Source organism: Montipora capricornis, chromosome 10 (assembly GCF_036669925.1).
Source record: "Montipora capricornis isolate CH-2021 chromosome 10, ASM3666992v2, whole genome shotgun sequence".
Taxonomy (NCBI): Eukaryota; Metazoa; Cnidaria; class Anthozoa; order Scleractinia; family Acroporidae; genus Montipora; species Montipora capricornis.
The window spans coordinates 12,634,680-12,650,331 of NC_090892.1; the positions used below are offsets into that span (position 1 = coordinate 12,634,680).

The 15,652-nt window shown below is 40.9% G+C and overlaps 1 protein-coding gene across 2 annotated transcripts in view; it reads right to left on the reverse strand.

Annotated features, from left to right (window-relative positions):
* Positions 1-243: 243 nt before the first annotated feature.
* The window catches only part of LOC138018912 (caspase-3-like), a 28,928-nt gene continuing 13,519 nt past the window's right edge, over positions 244-15,652 (reverse strand). The window contains exons 3-4 of one of the 2 annotated variants that reach the window (XM_068865584.1): positions 8,806-9,282; positions 244-4,044 (exon numbers count right to left, since the gene is read on the reverse strand). In XM_068865584.1, coding sequence (XP_068721685.1) covers positions 3,689-4,044; positions 8,806-9,282 — 833 coding nt within the window. In that variant the 3' untranslated portion in view covers positions 244-3,688. Of the gene's footprint in view, positions 4,045-8,805; positions 9,283-11,257; positions 14,733-15,652 lie in introns of those variants that run through there. The other variant, XM_068865583.1, reaches the window with a different exon arrangement.

Consider the following 15,652-nt stretch of genomic DNA (forward strand, 5'->3'; position numbering starts at 1 on the left):
AAAGACGCCAACTATTCTTAGGTATCGACAAAAATGAAGGCAAAGGACGGGGCAAATGGCGACAATTTGAAGCGCGACGTTTAGAAGGCAAACGTATCAACCTAACTGCTAAGTGAAATCTAAGACCTCCTACTGCCAAGATACGATCGAATTTTATTCTATTCATTTTCAATCAAAGTCAAATCTAATCATCGTGCAACTAGTCGAAAACACTCTAGGCATCACAGAACATTTCAAACATCGTTAAACAGACACAAGACCTTTATTAAAACGCACTGTTTCCATGTTCGTTATTTCTCTCGTTCTCTGAAGCAATACTCATCATTTCGACCCAAATTTGTAACGCACAATAGCAATCATTTCCATTACTATCAAAGGAAAGTCACTTCAAGTAATCATAGCTACACTGCTAGCAGTCCCTTCTCATTTAGTCGTGACTAAAGCGGGCGGCTCGACTGACTTGGAAGGCACTCCTAGCAGTCTAATCACAGTCTATTCACTACAAATCAGCCTCAGCGTGACAGCGACGCACAAGGTCACTTGTTGAAGTACTCTCTCTCCCCTATCTATTTATGTTAAACTGATTGTCCCACGGTCGGCACTCTACGGGAAAAATTCCGACTTGATAAATCTTAGGAGATACACTCATCTACAATGTTTTTGAAATGAAGCCAATTTCTCTATCGATTATCGATGAAACGCTTACCCATTCATAGAGGCTCCATAGAAACTTTGACCTTGTAATATTTCAGTCAATTTTTGAATACAAAATTCACCGATCTGCCAAAAAAGATCGCATTTTTTGCTCGACCAGGGCAAAGATAAGTCTACTTGTGAAAAAAGTGGTATCACTTTTCTTCCAAAATTCTTCAAATGGAAATCTACAGCATTTCTAATTTGAAAACAAATGCCATAGGTATTACAAATGTCCATCCCCGGGCAAAACTTGAGCCAATCCCCATATTTGTCCTGTCCCAATATTTTGACACTTATAAACGACGACACACTGCACTATAATCAACGTTGAGGGGAATTTTCAACGGGTTTCGTTAACCCAAGCACTTACTTATTTCTAAACTAATGACCACAGAATAAGACAATTAAACAAACCAACTTGAGAAGAAAAAGTCATAGCCGCATGGTTCTTAGCATGGAGAGACGCACCACAATTTGTTTCAGTTTCAATTCCGATTGCATCAAACAATTATGGACTAAATACATTACAATATTTTTCATTAGCGACGCAGTATAGACCACTTTCATAAATGGCGACCTCCTTTACATTTTTTTTGTATTTATGTTAATAGACCTACTGCCCTAATTTTGAAACAAATATTCTTTTGAAATTTGCTCGTCGTAGCGAGGCTAGAAAGGCTTATAGAGCATTTTCACTCACGTGACCAGCAGCCATATTGGATGACTGAAACAAAAGAAAGTATTTGCATGAAAATAGAGTTTAATTCCCGGAGGAGTAGTTTGGTACACCATCATGGCCACCATTTCTTTGTTTCGGGACACCAACATGGCCGCCGTGACGTCATGTGAAAACGCTCTATTAGCATTAGAACAAGACTATTTTATTTGACCGCCATTATGAGAGAAGTCTATGAGCACAAGCGACGTATACTCAGTGTCCTTTAGATCAAAAGCACCTTTTTGTTAGAACAAAAGGCAATAATTAACAAAACTGTTGATGCGTCTCCCACATGATGTTTGTGGTGGTGCTTTGCACCGCTAATGAAAACCACCCTTTTTAAATTCCCGGCGATAACCAGAGGGGGATTGAGTTGGGGCCCAGTCCATGCATGTTTATAATCACTAAAAGCTACAATAGTTCAAAACCCACAGTGTATGAACAAAAGCCCTCTTTCCCTAGGACTGTACAACGTTTAAGTTATGAATGAGGCAAACTGGCTTAGAAACAAAAATGAATTTCAACAGTCTGGGCCGAGTTGTTCAAAGCCAGATTAATTTCTGCACTTGTTATGCAACCAGACGGATTTCAAAAAGGAGAGGTACCTTTGCAAAACATATCCCAGTGTTTCACCAACTGCAAATACAAAGAAAACTCTGCGAACATGAAAAAAAAAATCGCTAGCGAGATATTTGTCTCGCATTTGTCGGTAGTACATTAAAGGACGGCGTTTGTCTTTCTTCCTGTTAGGATCCTCAGTCATTTCTATCTCCACAGAAGAATATTCTATTGACCGAATGCAAAAATGGCCGCCAACAAATTATTCTTTTGTCTTTGTGCTAATTAGCCTAACTAGCCTCGTTCACACGCGTAAAATTGAAATAATTTGGGCTGTATAAACGAGGCTAGTTAGGCTAATTAACTCAAAGACAAAAGAATAAATTGTTGGCGGCCATTTTTGCATTCGGTCAATTAAATCTTCCTCTATCGCTAATATAACTGGCCACCAACATGGATACGCCAATTAAAGTTGAAACAAGGTTCCCTTTATAGCGCGATTTCGTGGTTTAAACCCCTTGATAGAGAAGTAGCACACGAGGTATAAAATTCCTCTTACGTAAACGAAATGTTTGAGAGATTTACAATCTTGGACAAAACTCTTGGGAAAAATTCCGGCGTGAACATCATTGGACAGGCACTCAAAGACAAAGTCTATTGGTCCCCCCCTTCCCCCATATCAATGCTGATGATGTGGTGAAAAATACTAAGCAAGCCTTCTAGTCGTTTCTAGACCAACATTAGGGAGCTTACGCACGCGACGTTTTTGAGACGCGGACGCAAACCAGAAGAGATTTTTTGGCATGCCTGGCAGAAAGATACTTGGCAATGTAAATGTGGGAGTGTGAAGGGAAGTTAAAAGCGAAAACAGCTCACTTCCGGTTTGCCGTCGCGTCCTTGCTTAAGATCCCTAATATTGGCTTAGGGGGGAGGGGAGAGTATGGAGAAGACAGACAAATACGGGAATGACCATTTTATACAGTGTTTTCGCTCATGCGACCAGCAGCCATGTTCGAATACTAAAACAAAGGGAAGAATTTTCATAACAACCGAGTTCAATTCCCGAAAGAATATTTCACTCCTCCAAAATGGCCGCTGTTTCCACGGTTCACTCCGTCAACATGGCCGCCGTGACGTCATGTGAAAATACACTATTGTGGTTTGTCAATTTTCCCAACGAGTATTGTCAAAGATTGTAGCAACGCGTTCACGTGAAACGGCAAATGGTAGACTGCTGTTTGTTATAAAAGCATGGAAAATTCTCTATGGATTCTCGTAAAATAAATACCAAAGTAATTACTTCGACCAATCACAGCAGGTGCAACCATCGCAATGAACCAATCAAATTCGTATCAATTGCCCCCTCCCCGATGTAACTTGCTCAAAGCGCGGGAAAAATAGCGCGTGCAAGTTTTGGTTCCTTCTCATTGGATGATAAACTGGCGCGATGTTTTTAAACCAATCAATAAGCAAAGCAATTGCAATCGCGTCACTACTTTCGACAGTCGTTTGAAAATTGCTCTATTCTCACTAGTCTTGCTCATTTCAGAAGTTGCCATGTATCTCAAGCTAACAGGCAAAAAAGGAGATGAAATCAAACATACTTCTTGGATTTTGGCGAAAAGCAGTTTACAGTCCGAAGTTTGCCGTTTGCCGCAAACGCGATGCTAAATCTCTGCATTGAAGACCTACAAGAAAATCACAAAATTTTTATTCTTAACTCTGCTCCGTGACATTCTCGGGAAAGAAATACAGTTCCTTGCGAAGCATTGAAACAATACTCGAAACTTGTCGCTTGCTGTCGGAGTAATAGTCGCCGGTGCGTGACTTGTGCGTGGACACTAGGGCGTTGACCCTTGTCAACATTCGCAGGATATCCATGTGTGCTGCGTTCTCTTCGAACACTTTGATCAGTGACTGGATGAACCAGGACCCATTGAGGGAATTTCTCCAAGAGTAGTAGCCGGGCACCGTGGAGTAGGCGTAGATGAAGTCAGCTTCGGCTGGGACAGAGACTTTGCTGTCAGATTGGGGAGCATCTGTTACGTCCATCCCATCCATGTACTCGTGGCCTGTAAGTTAAAAAGGTCAAAAACTTATCAAAGATCACCGAACCTCTAGACAGCTACAATCTTGTGTTACAAACGAAAATTAAGGCCGGCCCCTTCCCCAAATCCTATGATGGAAAACGGCGGCCAGCGCCAGAGTGGATATCTTTAATCCGCATGAATCCGGAACCGTGTGGACACTAAATCCGGAAAATTCTTTAATCCGGACGACGTAACAAGATCTAGCACAGTTCCGAGGGCTTCATGGCACATGCTCTGTTACCTCTGTTCCCTTGAGGAGTCCTGAGTACTAGAGTGAATCCGTGGACGGGCAATTTCGATTTGAATACGCTACGTGTGGATGGGAATATTTTTGAATCCGGAAAGAAAAAGTTGCGGATACGTGTGGACGGGGGCGTAAGCGTCTTCTGGAGGATTACGGTGGCCCCTCACCTGGAACTTCCCTATACCACACATCAGCACACACACCATAATTCTGACAAAGCTCCAAGTACACCCAAAAATGCGGATTGTTAATAATGAGACATGGGAAACGTGTGCCCTCAGCAGCTGTTTCGTCCGTACTTGTCCTTAGTGCCCCTCGTGCGCAATCTCGACCATCCTCTGTCTGAGTGTTTCGGGTACGACAATCCTGTCTCCTCTTACGACTATTCCGTCCACTACCGCGAGTTCGCTGAAAACATGCTTGTACACCTGTAAGTTCTCAGCCTTTGCGTCAATGCAGCCTTGGTGGATGCACCTCTTTAACGCTAGTAGTGTAGCGTCTTCGTCAGTGGCTTTCTGCACTTGCTCCTTAGTGACTGCGTTGGGCGTGTTGCATGTTACAACATAGTTCACTTCCTTGGTAGTTTTGAGTTAAGAGCTTGGTGCACGTCACACTGAAGTGACATAATAATCCGATACGTTTTCCTTTCCAGATCGGTATTCCACGACAAAGTCGTAATCCAACATCCTGTTTACGATCCTCTGTACACGGATGGACTTTGCATATGTGGGCTTGTTGAATACACTTTCTAGAGGTTTGTGGTCCGCATCATCTTAAACGGTACCCCATACCAAAACCACACGCTAAGGCTTCTAGTTCGATCTGGCTATACCGTTTTTCTGTGTCTGTGAGGCCTCGGCTAGCATACTGCACAACTTGCCACACTTGTTCTCCAAGCTTCCTCTGCGTGAGAGTGGCTGCCAGTCCCATCGGACACCCGTCCACGTGGAGTTCGTGTTCCGCTTGGGGGTCGAAGTAGGCTTGTACCGTGTCACTACTGAGCATGTTCTTCAGTTCTTCAATTGCTTCTGTGTGCTCTTGTATCCATTCAAATTTTCCTTTTAGTAATTCCCCGAGTCTGCAGATTGCTTTCTGATACTTGCTGGCTTCCATAAACCGTGAGCGATACACCCGACTGTGCACAGAAACGAATTAAATTCCGCTGCATTCCTTGGGCGGCCCGCCCCCTTGATAGCCTGTACCTTGCAAGGGTCTGGGGATGCTCCCTCCTTTGAGAACATCAAGCCATAATAGACCACGAGTTCTTTGTTGAATTCACATTTTCCTTTGATGAACGTGACATTCTTTCCGCGACTTTTCTTTAGGAGGGCCTCCAGGTTTGCGTCATGTTCTTTTGTGTCACGCCCATGGACAATAATGTCATTGCTAATGTTGATGACCCCTTTGAGGTCTTGTGTCAACTCCTGTCTGATGGTCTCCTGGAATATCTGGGCGGCTGACCTCGTACCGTAGTTCAGCTTCTTGTATCGGTATAAACCAATGTGCGTCGAGAAGGTCGTTACATTTCTCGAACTTTCCTTGAGCTCAAGTTGGTGGTATCCCTTGGACATGTCCAAGTGCGAGAACACGGTCGACCCACTTAGCTCGTTGACAACGTCGTCTATCGTGGGGTGCTGGGTGTGTCTGCGGGGTATTGCTTGGTTTGCCACACGCATATCTACGTTCAGGTGAACCTGGCTCTGATCCTTTTTGGGAGTGACCACTGGCGGCGATACCCATCCCTTTGGCTCGTTAACTTTTACAATGATATCTTGGTCCAGAAGGTGTTGTATTTCTTTTTCCATGTTCTCCCGCAGGCTAGATGGTTGTCGCCGTGGTGGCTGTGCGACGGGTTTAAATTCAGGGTCAACAGTTAAATCAAAGTGAATGTCTGTTAGCTTCCCAATTCCTTCAAATCGATCTTCCTTACTCTTCCAAAAGTTCTTTGACGGGGCTCGCGTCTTCCGATTGTTTGCCTTCCTTTGAAATTTCATTGTCTCACAAGTATCATTCCCAGGTCCTTTCCTTCATCATAACTCAGTAACGGTGCGGTCTGGGTATCTCCCTTTATGAGCTGCCACACTTCATTTTGGTCTTAGGCGCGGTGAGCGCCTCAAAGCTGCCCAGTACGGGTATGAGGTTTGTTTCAATAACTGCGCCATAGGGCTTTATCTGGCATCTTGTTTTTTTGGTCGTTACTTTCTCTTCCAGGCCGTATCTGCAAAAGGTTGCCTCATCCATAGTGCTGACTGTAGCCCTGCTGTCCGGTAACACCGTGAAGCTGGCCACCTTCACCTTCGCGAAGTGATTCCTTTTCCCGCATCGCATACACCGCTTGCCGAAAGCCGGACATTTTCTTGGTCCCCCTTAATTGGTGTGGCCACTGTTTCCCGCAATTAAAACACGATTTTTTGCCTGTTCCGTCCACTGTGATTTTATCCACTTCTTGTTTAACGGTGACGTGCGTTGGAGTTTGGTTCTCCACTTTTGTGCCGTGTTGATCCGCGCTTTCGAGACCTCTGTGCTTCTGCTAGTGTTAGCTGGTCTTGTTGTAGCTTTCTTCTCACTCTCTTGGATTTTCTGCTCTCGATCATGGCCATTAGTATCTCGGTATCCAACCAACCCGCCGGGAAGTCACAGTGCTCGCCTTCCGTTCTAAGTTTCGAGATGAACAAATCCCAAGTTTCGTCCTTTCCTTGTTTGATGCAGCAAAATTTGTGTGTGTTGTACAGCCGGTTCTGAGATTCCTTGAACTTGTCTCGTAGTGCATTAACGGCTCCGTCCAAGTCTGTTCCCGTGTTGCTAAGTTGTTCGAATATGTCCAGAGTAGCTTCGCCTATGGAATCCTAAAACAGCGATTGTTGTTGTGCCTTGTCCGTTATGTTGTATGCTTTCAAGTGGTTACTCTTGAACCGCTCGGCGTAAACGGTCTCTGGGTCCCTGCGAATTCCGGAAACTGTTTAAAGCCGATGTTGATCGCCATTCTGTCCCTTACTCCAGTGAAATCCTCGTCGCCAATTTAATGTCGAGCGTTTACAATGTTAACATCTCTCGAACGATGTCCGTTCGGGCCGACTCTACACATTACATAGCATACTTACATACCATCCATACACTACTTTACATATATGGTGGTATACAGTCACGCCATTACAGGAAAGTGGTTAAAGAAGATGGCATTGTGTTGACAATGAAGGATATAGATACTTGGAGAAATGAAATAACAGTTTGCTAGAGAGTACAATAACAGAAGATTGAGATTCGTATTAAGATCAAAGTTGAATGGCAAGAATAAGATAACAGTGATCAATACTTGGGCAGTGGCTGTTCTCAGCCATGGAGTAGGCATTATACGGTGGTTGAAAGAAGCCGAGGTAAGAACTCTGAAAGCACCACGAGGAAGATGACGATGATGAACAGTCCACTGTACCGAAAAGGAGATGTTGATTGTATGTTCTGAGAACAAAAAGTGGGCGGGGTCTGACTAGCTGCGAGAGTTGCACAAGGAGTACGAAAAACAACTTAAGGTGGTATCTTGAAAATCAGAGTAACTGCTTCAACAGGAGCAAAGTGAATAGCAAAGTGACGAGCAAAGTGACTGGAGTTGCACTAACAACGAGAAAAAGAAATGGAAGGAGAAGGCACAATTTCTGAGAGACATGCCTGAAAAAACAGACGCAGAACAGACTTGGAGTTGGAAAAGATCATTGCACTTGAAGGTTCAAATGGAAGCACTTAGTTTGTGCAACGCAAGAACAGGCTCTCAGGACTAATTACTTGAAACACCACATTGATCGGATAGCTAAGTCACAATTGTATAGATTGTGTGACAAAAAGGGAAAGTGTGTGTCATCTAGTAAGTGAGTGCATACAGTTGGCAAAGAGGGATTTTAAGAAAAGACATGAGAATGTGACAAAGGTTGCACATTAGAAATCGTGCGAGTTGTACCAGCTGGAAAGAAAACGAAAATGGCATGAACATGTACCAGAAAGAGTGTCATGGAAATTGGCGAAGTGAAGCTACTTTGGGATATGAACATTCAATGTGAAAACCACTGTTAACGAAAGAAGGCCTAACACCATCTTAGTGAACAGGTCAAAGAAGAGAAGAAAAATGCAGATTGGAGAACCAAACTCAACCCACTTAGGGCCGATTTACACGATACGATTTTGTCGCATGGGACAAGCTCACGACAGGCCTACGACATGACTTTACGATTGTCGCAGCGTTTTAAAACATGTTTTAAAATGGTACGACATTTTTTTTCTGACGTACACAACAATCGTAAATCATGTCGTGGGCCTGTCGTAAGCCGTTGTCGCATGCGACAAAGTCGTACCGTGTAAATCGGCCCTTACGATGCCAAGTCCAGGAATCAAACCTGGGACGGAGGACAGTTCTCTCACCACTGTGCCATCACTGCTCCCCCCTGGTGCCAGGCCCATTTTTTTTATGAAATACACTAAACAAAAATCAGACAGTATACATCACACCTTACCTTGGCAGGCCTGGAAGAAAAAAATCTTGGGCTTTCCCACCAAGGTAGTGGCATCTTTGAAGACTGAGGTGAGATCCCTGATTGAAATGGTTCCATCTGTTCCATAAAGGACACCTTCCTCGCCATGCGTCAGAATGGAGAAGACAAATGCATCATAACCCGAGTGATTGGTTGTTGCCATTTGCTTGGTTACCCTCCTTATATCAGCTTTGGTTTGGTCATTGTAAATTCTAACATCAAACTTCAGATACTTGAGCAATTTTTCCAGGGCATCACGGTCGACGTCGGTGCCATTTCGAGGATATCGATCCATTCCTGAGGATCGCAGGAAATTCTTGTTATTTATGATGACTGCAATTCCTCTCGATGAACGATTCATTTTGTAAATCGTTGCAACATCAACTGCATTTCCTGTTGGCTTAGAAACTGTTGGGGTGCCTCCAAAACCAAGAAACCTAGCATCTGCTTCATCAAGCTCTAAATATTTCAAGAAAGGAAAAAAAACACAATCTGTGCAGCTCAATTTAGCTGTGAGCAAACCCTTCGGCCCACAGCATTATTACCTCAATATCAAAAATTTGTATATACCACAGAAATGAAAAGTGCTTTCCACACATTCTGATTGGCTAGCTTGGAGGTCAAAAGCAAGTACCATTCACCTAGAGCTATGCAAACAGAGAAAAACAAAATGGCTTCCTGTTTGGCTTTGGTTGCAGAGGAGCAAATTTTTATTGATACACTCAGTTGATTATTCAACCTGTTTGGTATATACACACCCCAGTGTTAGCAAAAGTTGTGGATATTTACCTCCACTTTCTTATTGTTCACTATTACAAAAAACAACAGCGTTACAGTGGTTTCTAGAAGTACCCACAACCATCAGTACTTCACTCAGATGTCAGCAACTTTTTTTCCCTGAATTGAAAAATTAATGACAGATTCTTTCAAACCTAAGATCAAACTCATTTTGACAATGATGACATCAAGTGGTCTGGCAAAGGCAATCATCAATTTTTTCTTTTGAAATGTGGTGTTTGTGGGCGTTCTTTTTAAAATGGCAAGCCCCAAAACACCCAAGAGAAAGGGGCCATAAGGCCACTTCTTGATACAGTAGGTTGCTCCAGCCTCGTTCCCAGGGTCTCTCCCCTCATTGGCGAAGAGACCTTGGGAACTGGGTGCCAGACGTTTTATTTTTCTTTCACGAGAAGCAGTTAGCAAAGGCCAAAAGAGATGCAAAAAACAAGAACCTCTGGTCACAGCAGTTAAGAACCTCACTTCCATGCAATCTCAAAATAAGATATCTTGCCAAACTGGTTTTCTGCAGTGGTGTCAATGTTGTACCCAATTCAAACCCTTTGGGAATAAAATGTTAGGATTTTGGCATTTCCCATTTCCTGCAGCAACCAATCAGAAGTGACATAAAACCACAAACTAATTACTGTTAGTGGTCTGCGGTAAGGTTTTCTCGCTTGACTAGCTGTTTACTCGAAACACGAGTTTCTTTCAGCTCTAGGATATGCGAATCAATCAAGGCATTAAAGGGACAAATAATGACTATGATGGCAGCTTTTGGAAACAAAAGGCAAATTAAAAGCTTATGTTCAGCTGGCTTACAATGTTTTCTTAAGAGCATGGGACACTGCTGATCAGTTATCAAAATCATCTGCATGGAACACTAGTCTGTATGTACATGTAACTGCCTTAAGTATAATTACTCAGTGTAAAGCGTGTCTCCTGGCACAGACACGCGTTACACCAAGTCTTTCTTATCACTGTCTGTTTGTTTTAAGGACCCAATTAGGATATTATGTTATGTTTCTAGAACATTCTATGACAGGATAGGAACTGGATAAACAGGTTTTTATCTTTGCATTATATAAGCAGTTTCTACTTACCAGTTTGTGTTCTTTTGTCACTGCTCGATCTGTAACAGAGTTCTCTTAAGCTTTAGGTGGAAATTAAAGTTCAAGTTGTGTTTAAAGACTTGTGGTGCTCACGGACATTTGTCAAGCTGAATTATAACACTCATCACCTGAGCGGTTTTGTCAAAATAGTTGCAAGGTGTTTTGCCGCGGTGACAAAGAAATTAATGGTTTTAAGGAAAATGCACATTTTTTCAAATAATTACCTACGTAATTATACTAAAACAAATTATTCACCACAGGCTCTGTGAACATCAGTGAACAAAAAGCTCGACTTAGTCTCAGTTTTTAATCACTGATATTCACCTCGCATTCGGCAAATAATAATATCGTTAAATATTCAAACCATACAAAATGGCAGCGAACACAAAAATTCAGTTCTCAGAAAAACAATATATTTAAAAAAAACCACTATGTTAAAAACAAAGAACATTGCAAGTTGGAGCAGAGTTTCCTTTTGTGCCAATTGTTAAAACATCAATGAAAAATGTCTGGAAAGTCCTGCCAAGAGACCTTCGGTACAATGGGTTACAGACAATAAATTTCTAGCAATGAAATGAGCTGAGCTGAAAATACTTTCAAAAGCTTTTCGAAAGGGCAACAGTAACATGAGACTCACTTGCAATGCAAATATTAATTTTTATTGTAACCCTTTAAACCTTGTCAGAAGGAGTATAACATTCCAGAACGTTGCTTTTTAATAACAATATTGTTATAGTTTACAACACAATTTTAACTAACAATAATTATTTAAGAGATACAGATGCAATAAATACTGTGTTTTAATGCCAAACATTTTTAAACTTGTCTTTAAAAAATACATCACTGGCAAAATCCAAAAATAAATCCCTATTTTAAAACAAAAGCACCTTTTGTAGATGAGGATATTAATATCTGTTGCTTATAAGGATAAAATAACAACTTTATAAGCTTTTCTGTAAAAAACAATTTACAACAATAACAAATACATGTAAGTGTAAAACTCCAACTAAAATACTAAAATTTCTTTCTAAAATGGATATTCTAAGTCGGCAGTAGCACCCCTCCATTTCCCACCCCTGCCCTCCCCCCCCCCCCCAAAAAAAAAATTATGTTATTTGATTTTAACTCTTTTCTTGAGGATAAGGAGATTGATGCCAACTAATTTTAAATGGTATTATGCAGCAAAGGAATAGACATCTTGTCACAACACAAAACTTAATAAAAATGTCCACATTCTTAAAATAAAAGCATTATCAACCCTAAAAATAAAACTCTGTAAAATAATAAGCATTTCTTTACTTCAGTTGAAAAAACTGTTCTGGAAAATAACAGCAATATTCTCATCCATACCATTTACTTTTCCCATTTACAACTTGCCAAACAGTCGTGATATATTACAAATTTTTAAAACACGTTATCTTTACTGTAAATCTTATTAATGAAAAGCTGTTCCACAACCAGTGTAAGGTCCTGTCCACACATATCCATATATTTTCAAAAACAGAATCGTTTTCTTCCATTTTTGCCTCCAGTCCACACAAATGTGGAGTTTTTGGTAACCGAAAACGAAGGTTTTTTAAACACTCTCCAGACTGTACATTTTTAAATTTAACTACGCTTTTTCATTTTCATGTGGATGGGTGAATATGGAAGTTTTCAAATACAATGACATCAGAGGCACGTGATAACATGGAGGTTAGCATTTTCGAATCATTTTTGCATAATTATTTTCTCATCAACAGAGGAAAAATCGCAGCTCTCAAAAATATCCAGATACATGTGGATGGAGCCTAATTGACAATGGCTGCCAATAAGTATTATTTTTATCTTAGTGCTAATTACCATGACTGGCACCCTTAGCACAGCTAAGCCAAATAATCTTGAACTCTATTTTGAAAAAAGAAGATTAAAAGAAATGGCCATTTTCGCATTCTGTCTTTAGGATAGAAGACAAAACCTTAATAATATTGATAACATCTTAAGATACTAGTTAACATCCCCTTAATCCCCCCATTATAGTGCATGCCTACTCTTTACGAACATAAGCTGCCATACAGTTACATGTATGGAACTGGGAACTTACACTGCGCACTGGTGGCTCAGTTGGTTGAGCATCGGGCTGTCATGCGGGAGGTCGTGAGTTCGACTCCAGCCGGACCAACACTCTTAAAATAACTGAGGAGAAAGTGCTGCCTTTGTAATTACATCCGCAAACGGTTAAGACTTTCAAGTGTTCTCGGATAAGGACTATAAACCTTAGGCCCCGTCTCACAACCTTTCAATGCTCACAACCCAGTGGGACGTAAAAGAACCCACACACTATTCGTAAAGAGTAGGGCATGGAGCTCCCGGTGTTGTGGTCAGGACTAATTTCATTCATTCATGTGCTGGGTGAGATCGCTAATGGACTGATAGCGGCTGCCAGCGGCGCCTATATAATTATGCTGATGTCCGATCTCACCCTTAGATCCCTTGCTTGTAAAGCGAATTTGAATACATTAATAGAAAATGCGCTATATAAATTCACTACCATTACTACCATTAACTTGAAATTCTTGAAAAGTCTTTCCATACACAAAACCAAATTATCAAGTTACATCTTTTTAGCTTGTTGTCCAGTACAGTAACTGCAAAGTTTCACAGTCTACAATATCTTCTTCTTCAAGAAACAGAGGAAATTGTGGTGCAAGAAATAAACCCAAACAGTTCTTGGGGCTTTCAAAAAGGTGCCCCCTGGGCCTAGTCATTTGAGAGCCCATTTCAATATTATTTTAAAGTTAAAAATGCTCTCCGAAATACTAGTGTGCATTGCAGACATAATCTAACACCAGTTAGTAACGTCTGACTGACTCAATGACCAAGCGGAAGTGCGTTTCAAATTTCCCTTTACTCCGATTGGCTATTACCAGTCTTGTCAATCAACTGTTTTTCTTGACAGACCAATCATGGTGCATACTCAAATCCTCGCACGCTGCTGGGGGCCCAGAAAAAGGATTTCAGGACGGACCTAACCAGAGGTTTGGTTTTGTCTGCAGCGCAGGGTACCAAATATTTACTCCGAAGGTTAAATATAAATTAAATTAACACATTCAATGTCGAGGGCAAGAATCGTGTGGAAAAAACTCAAGATCAAAAAAATTAAATAAACAAAGGGAAAAAAATTAGCAAAATAAGTCTTACGTAATGTTTCAATACATCATTTTTCAGGCCAAAAAATATGACAAATAAAAAAACAAGCCCAGGTAATTTTGAATTTGCAGAATTGTTTGCAGTAGTAAACATGTCTATTAAACAAAATTGTTTACCACTGATTATACAGAAGGCTGATAATAGAGTCAGATGGTGTGTGAAGGCCGCCCTTTTACATTTTTTAATTCTCCAATAAGTTGTTCCAGGGATGATATCACATTAAAATGAGGCTCTTACACACGCCATTGCTGATGACAATGAACACAATCTCAATGAGCTGAAACAAGCATACTGCTCCAGCAGCTGGAAATGTGCCTAAAATTGGTGAAGATGAATTTGTTATTTGTGGCTGTCATTTTTGGCTTTTCTCAAGATTCCAACTCTAACAAACTGAGTTAAACATCATTTCACAGAACTCTTCATGTGACAAACTTCTCTGATTCTAGTTCACTTTGCAATTTGATGCATCAGGGTCTTGCTTGTCCCCATTCTGGCCTTCAGCTTGAGGAAAGAAATACAGATCCTTCGTCAGCATTGAGACAGTGGTGGATACTTGTCTCTTGTCAAGAGCAACTGGATGGCGTGACTTGAAAGTAGATATGAGGGCATTTACTCTTGTCAGCATTTGCAGGACTTCCATGTGATATGCATTCTCCTCAAATACCTTGACAACAGACTTGATAAACCAGGACCCAGCGCTATTCCTCCAGGAGTAGTAACCAGGCACAGTCGAATAAGCATAGATGAAGTCTGCCTCAACAGGGACAGAAACTTTACTCGTAGAATGTGGATGAGGACCATCAGGGACATCTAAACCATCCATGAATTCTTGCCCTTTTGAAAATGGTACATTTCCCTCAATAATAATAATAATAATAATAATAATAATAATAATAATAACAGATTTATTTTATATTGCTTTACAATTAAAACAAAGGCTTAATATGCTTTCTTAATTGACAGGGCTTGAAATTGCGAATGAATAATAATTATTATTTTTCCCTTTCCGACTAAAACACCTGGAGAAGTGGCAAATTTACAACAACATTGTATTTTTCACCTTTGCTCTTTAAAGATCATTAATTTTTAGCGAAAAATGCCCATATCGGTTCGCTTTTTATTTGTCTGCCAATTATTGAAAACTTTTCCTTTCCATACATGAAGTATTGTAAACTATGGTTCGCAACGCATGATAGGGCAATTGAAAAACTTCCTTTTTGCTACCAGCAAACATGCCTTTTTAGTGTAAAAATACAATTTAGGAAATAGGTACATGCAAAATTAAATTGGTATGTACGGTCTGGAGATGGATGTCTATATGCTGTTTTGAAACTTTTAGTGCTTTGGGTTAATTTTTGGCTTCATTAACACTGTCGGCCGGCTGTCGGTAATGTGTCGGCATCCTGTCAGCCGACAGGTTACCAACAGCCGAACATGGGAGCTATTGTTCACTTTTACCAAAATTTGAAGAAATTTGATTACCAGTATGTACACCTTTCACAAACATGTCGAATCCATTTAATTCAAATCTTGGTCCATGAATTTGTTTTTCAATGTGCAGAATGCATGTAACAGATCAGGTCAAAGGGTAACATCTCACAGAGAGACTAGCCGATTTCAATCCATTGTGCTTACAGTACATCCATTTGCCAGCCGTTACTTCAAACAACAGACAGCAGGCAAATAATAAAGAGTTCGATGAAATGTGAAGTTTTCACGAAAAGACCACTCTTAAAAAATCTTAAAAAAATACA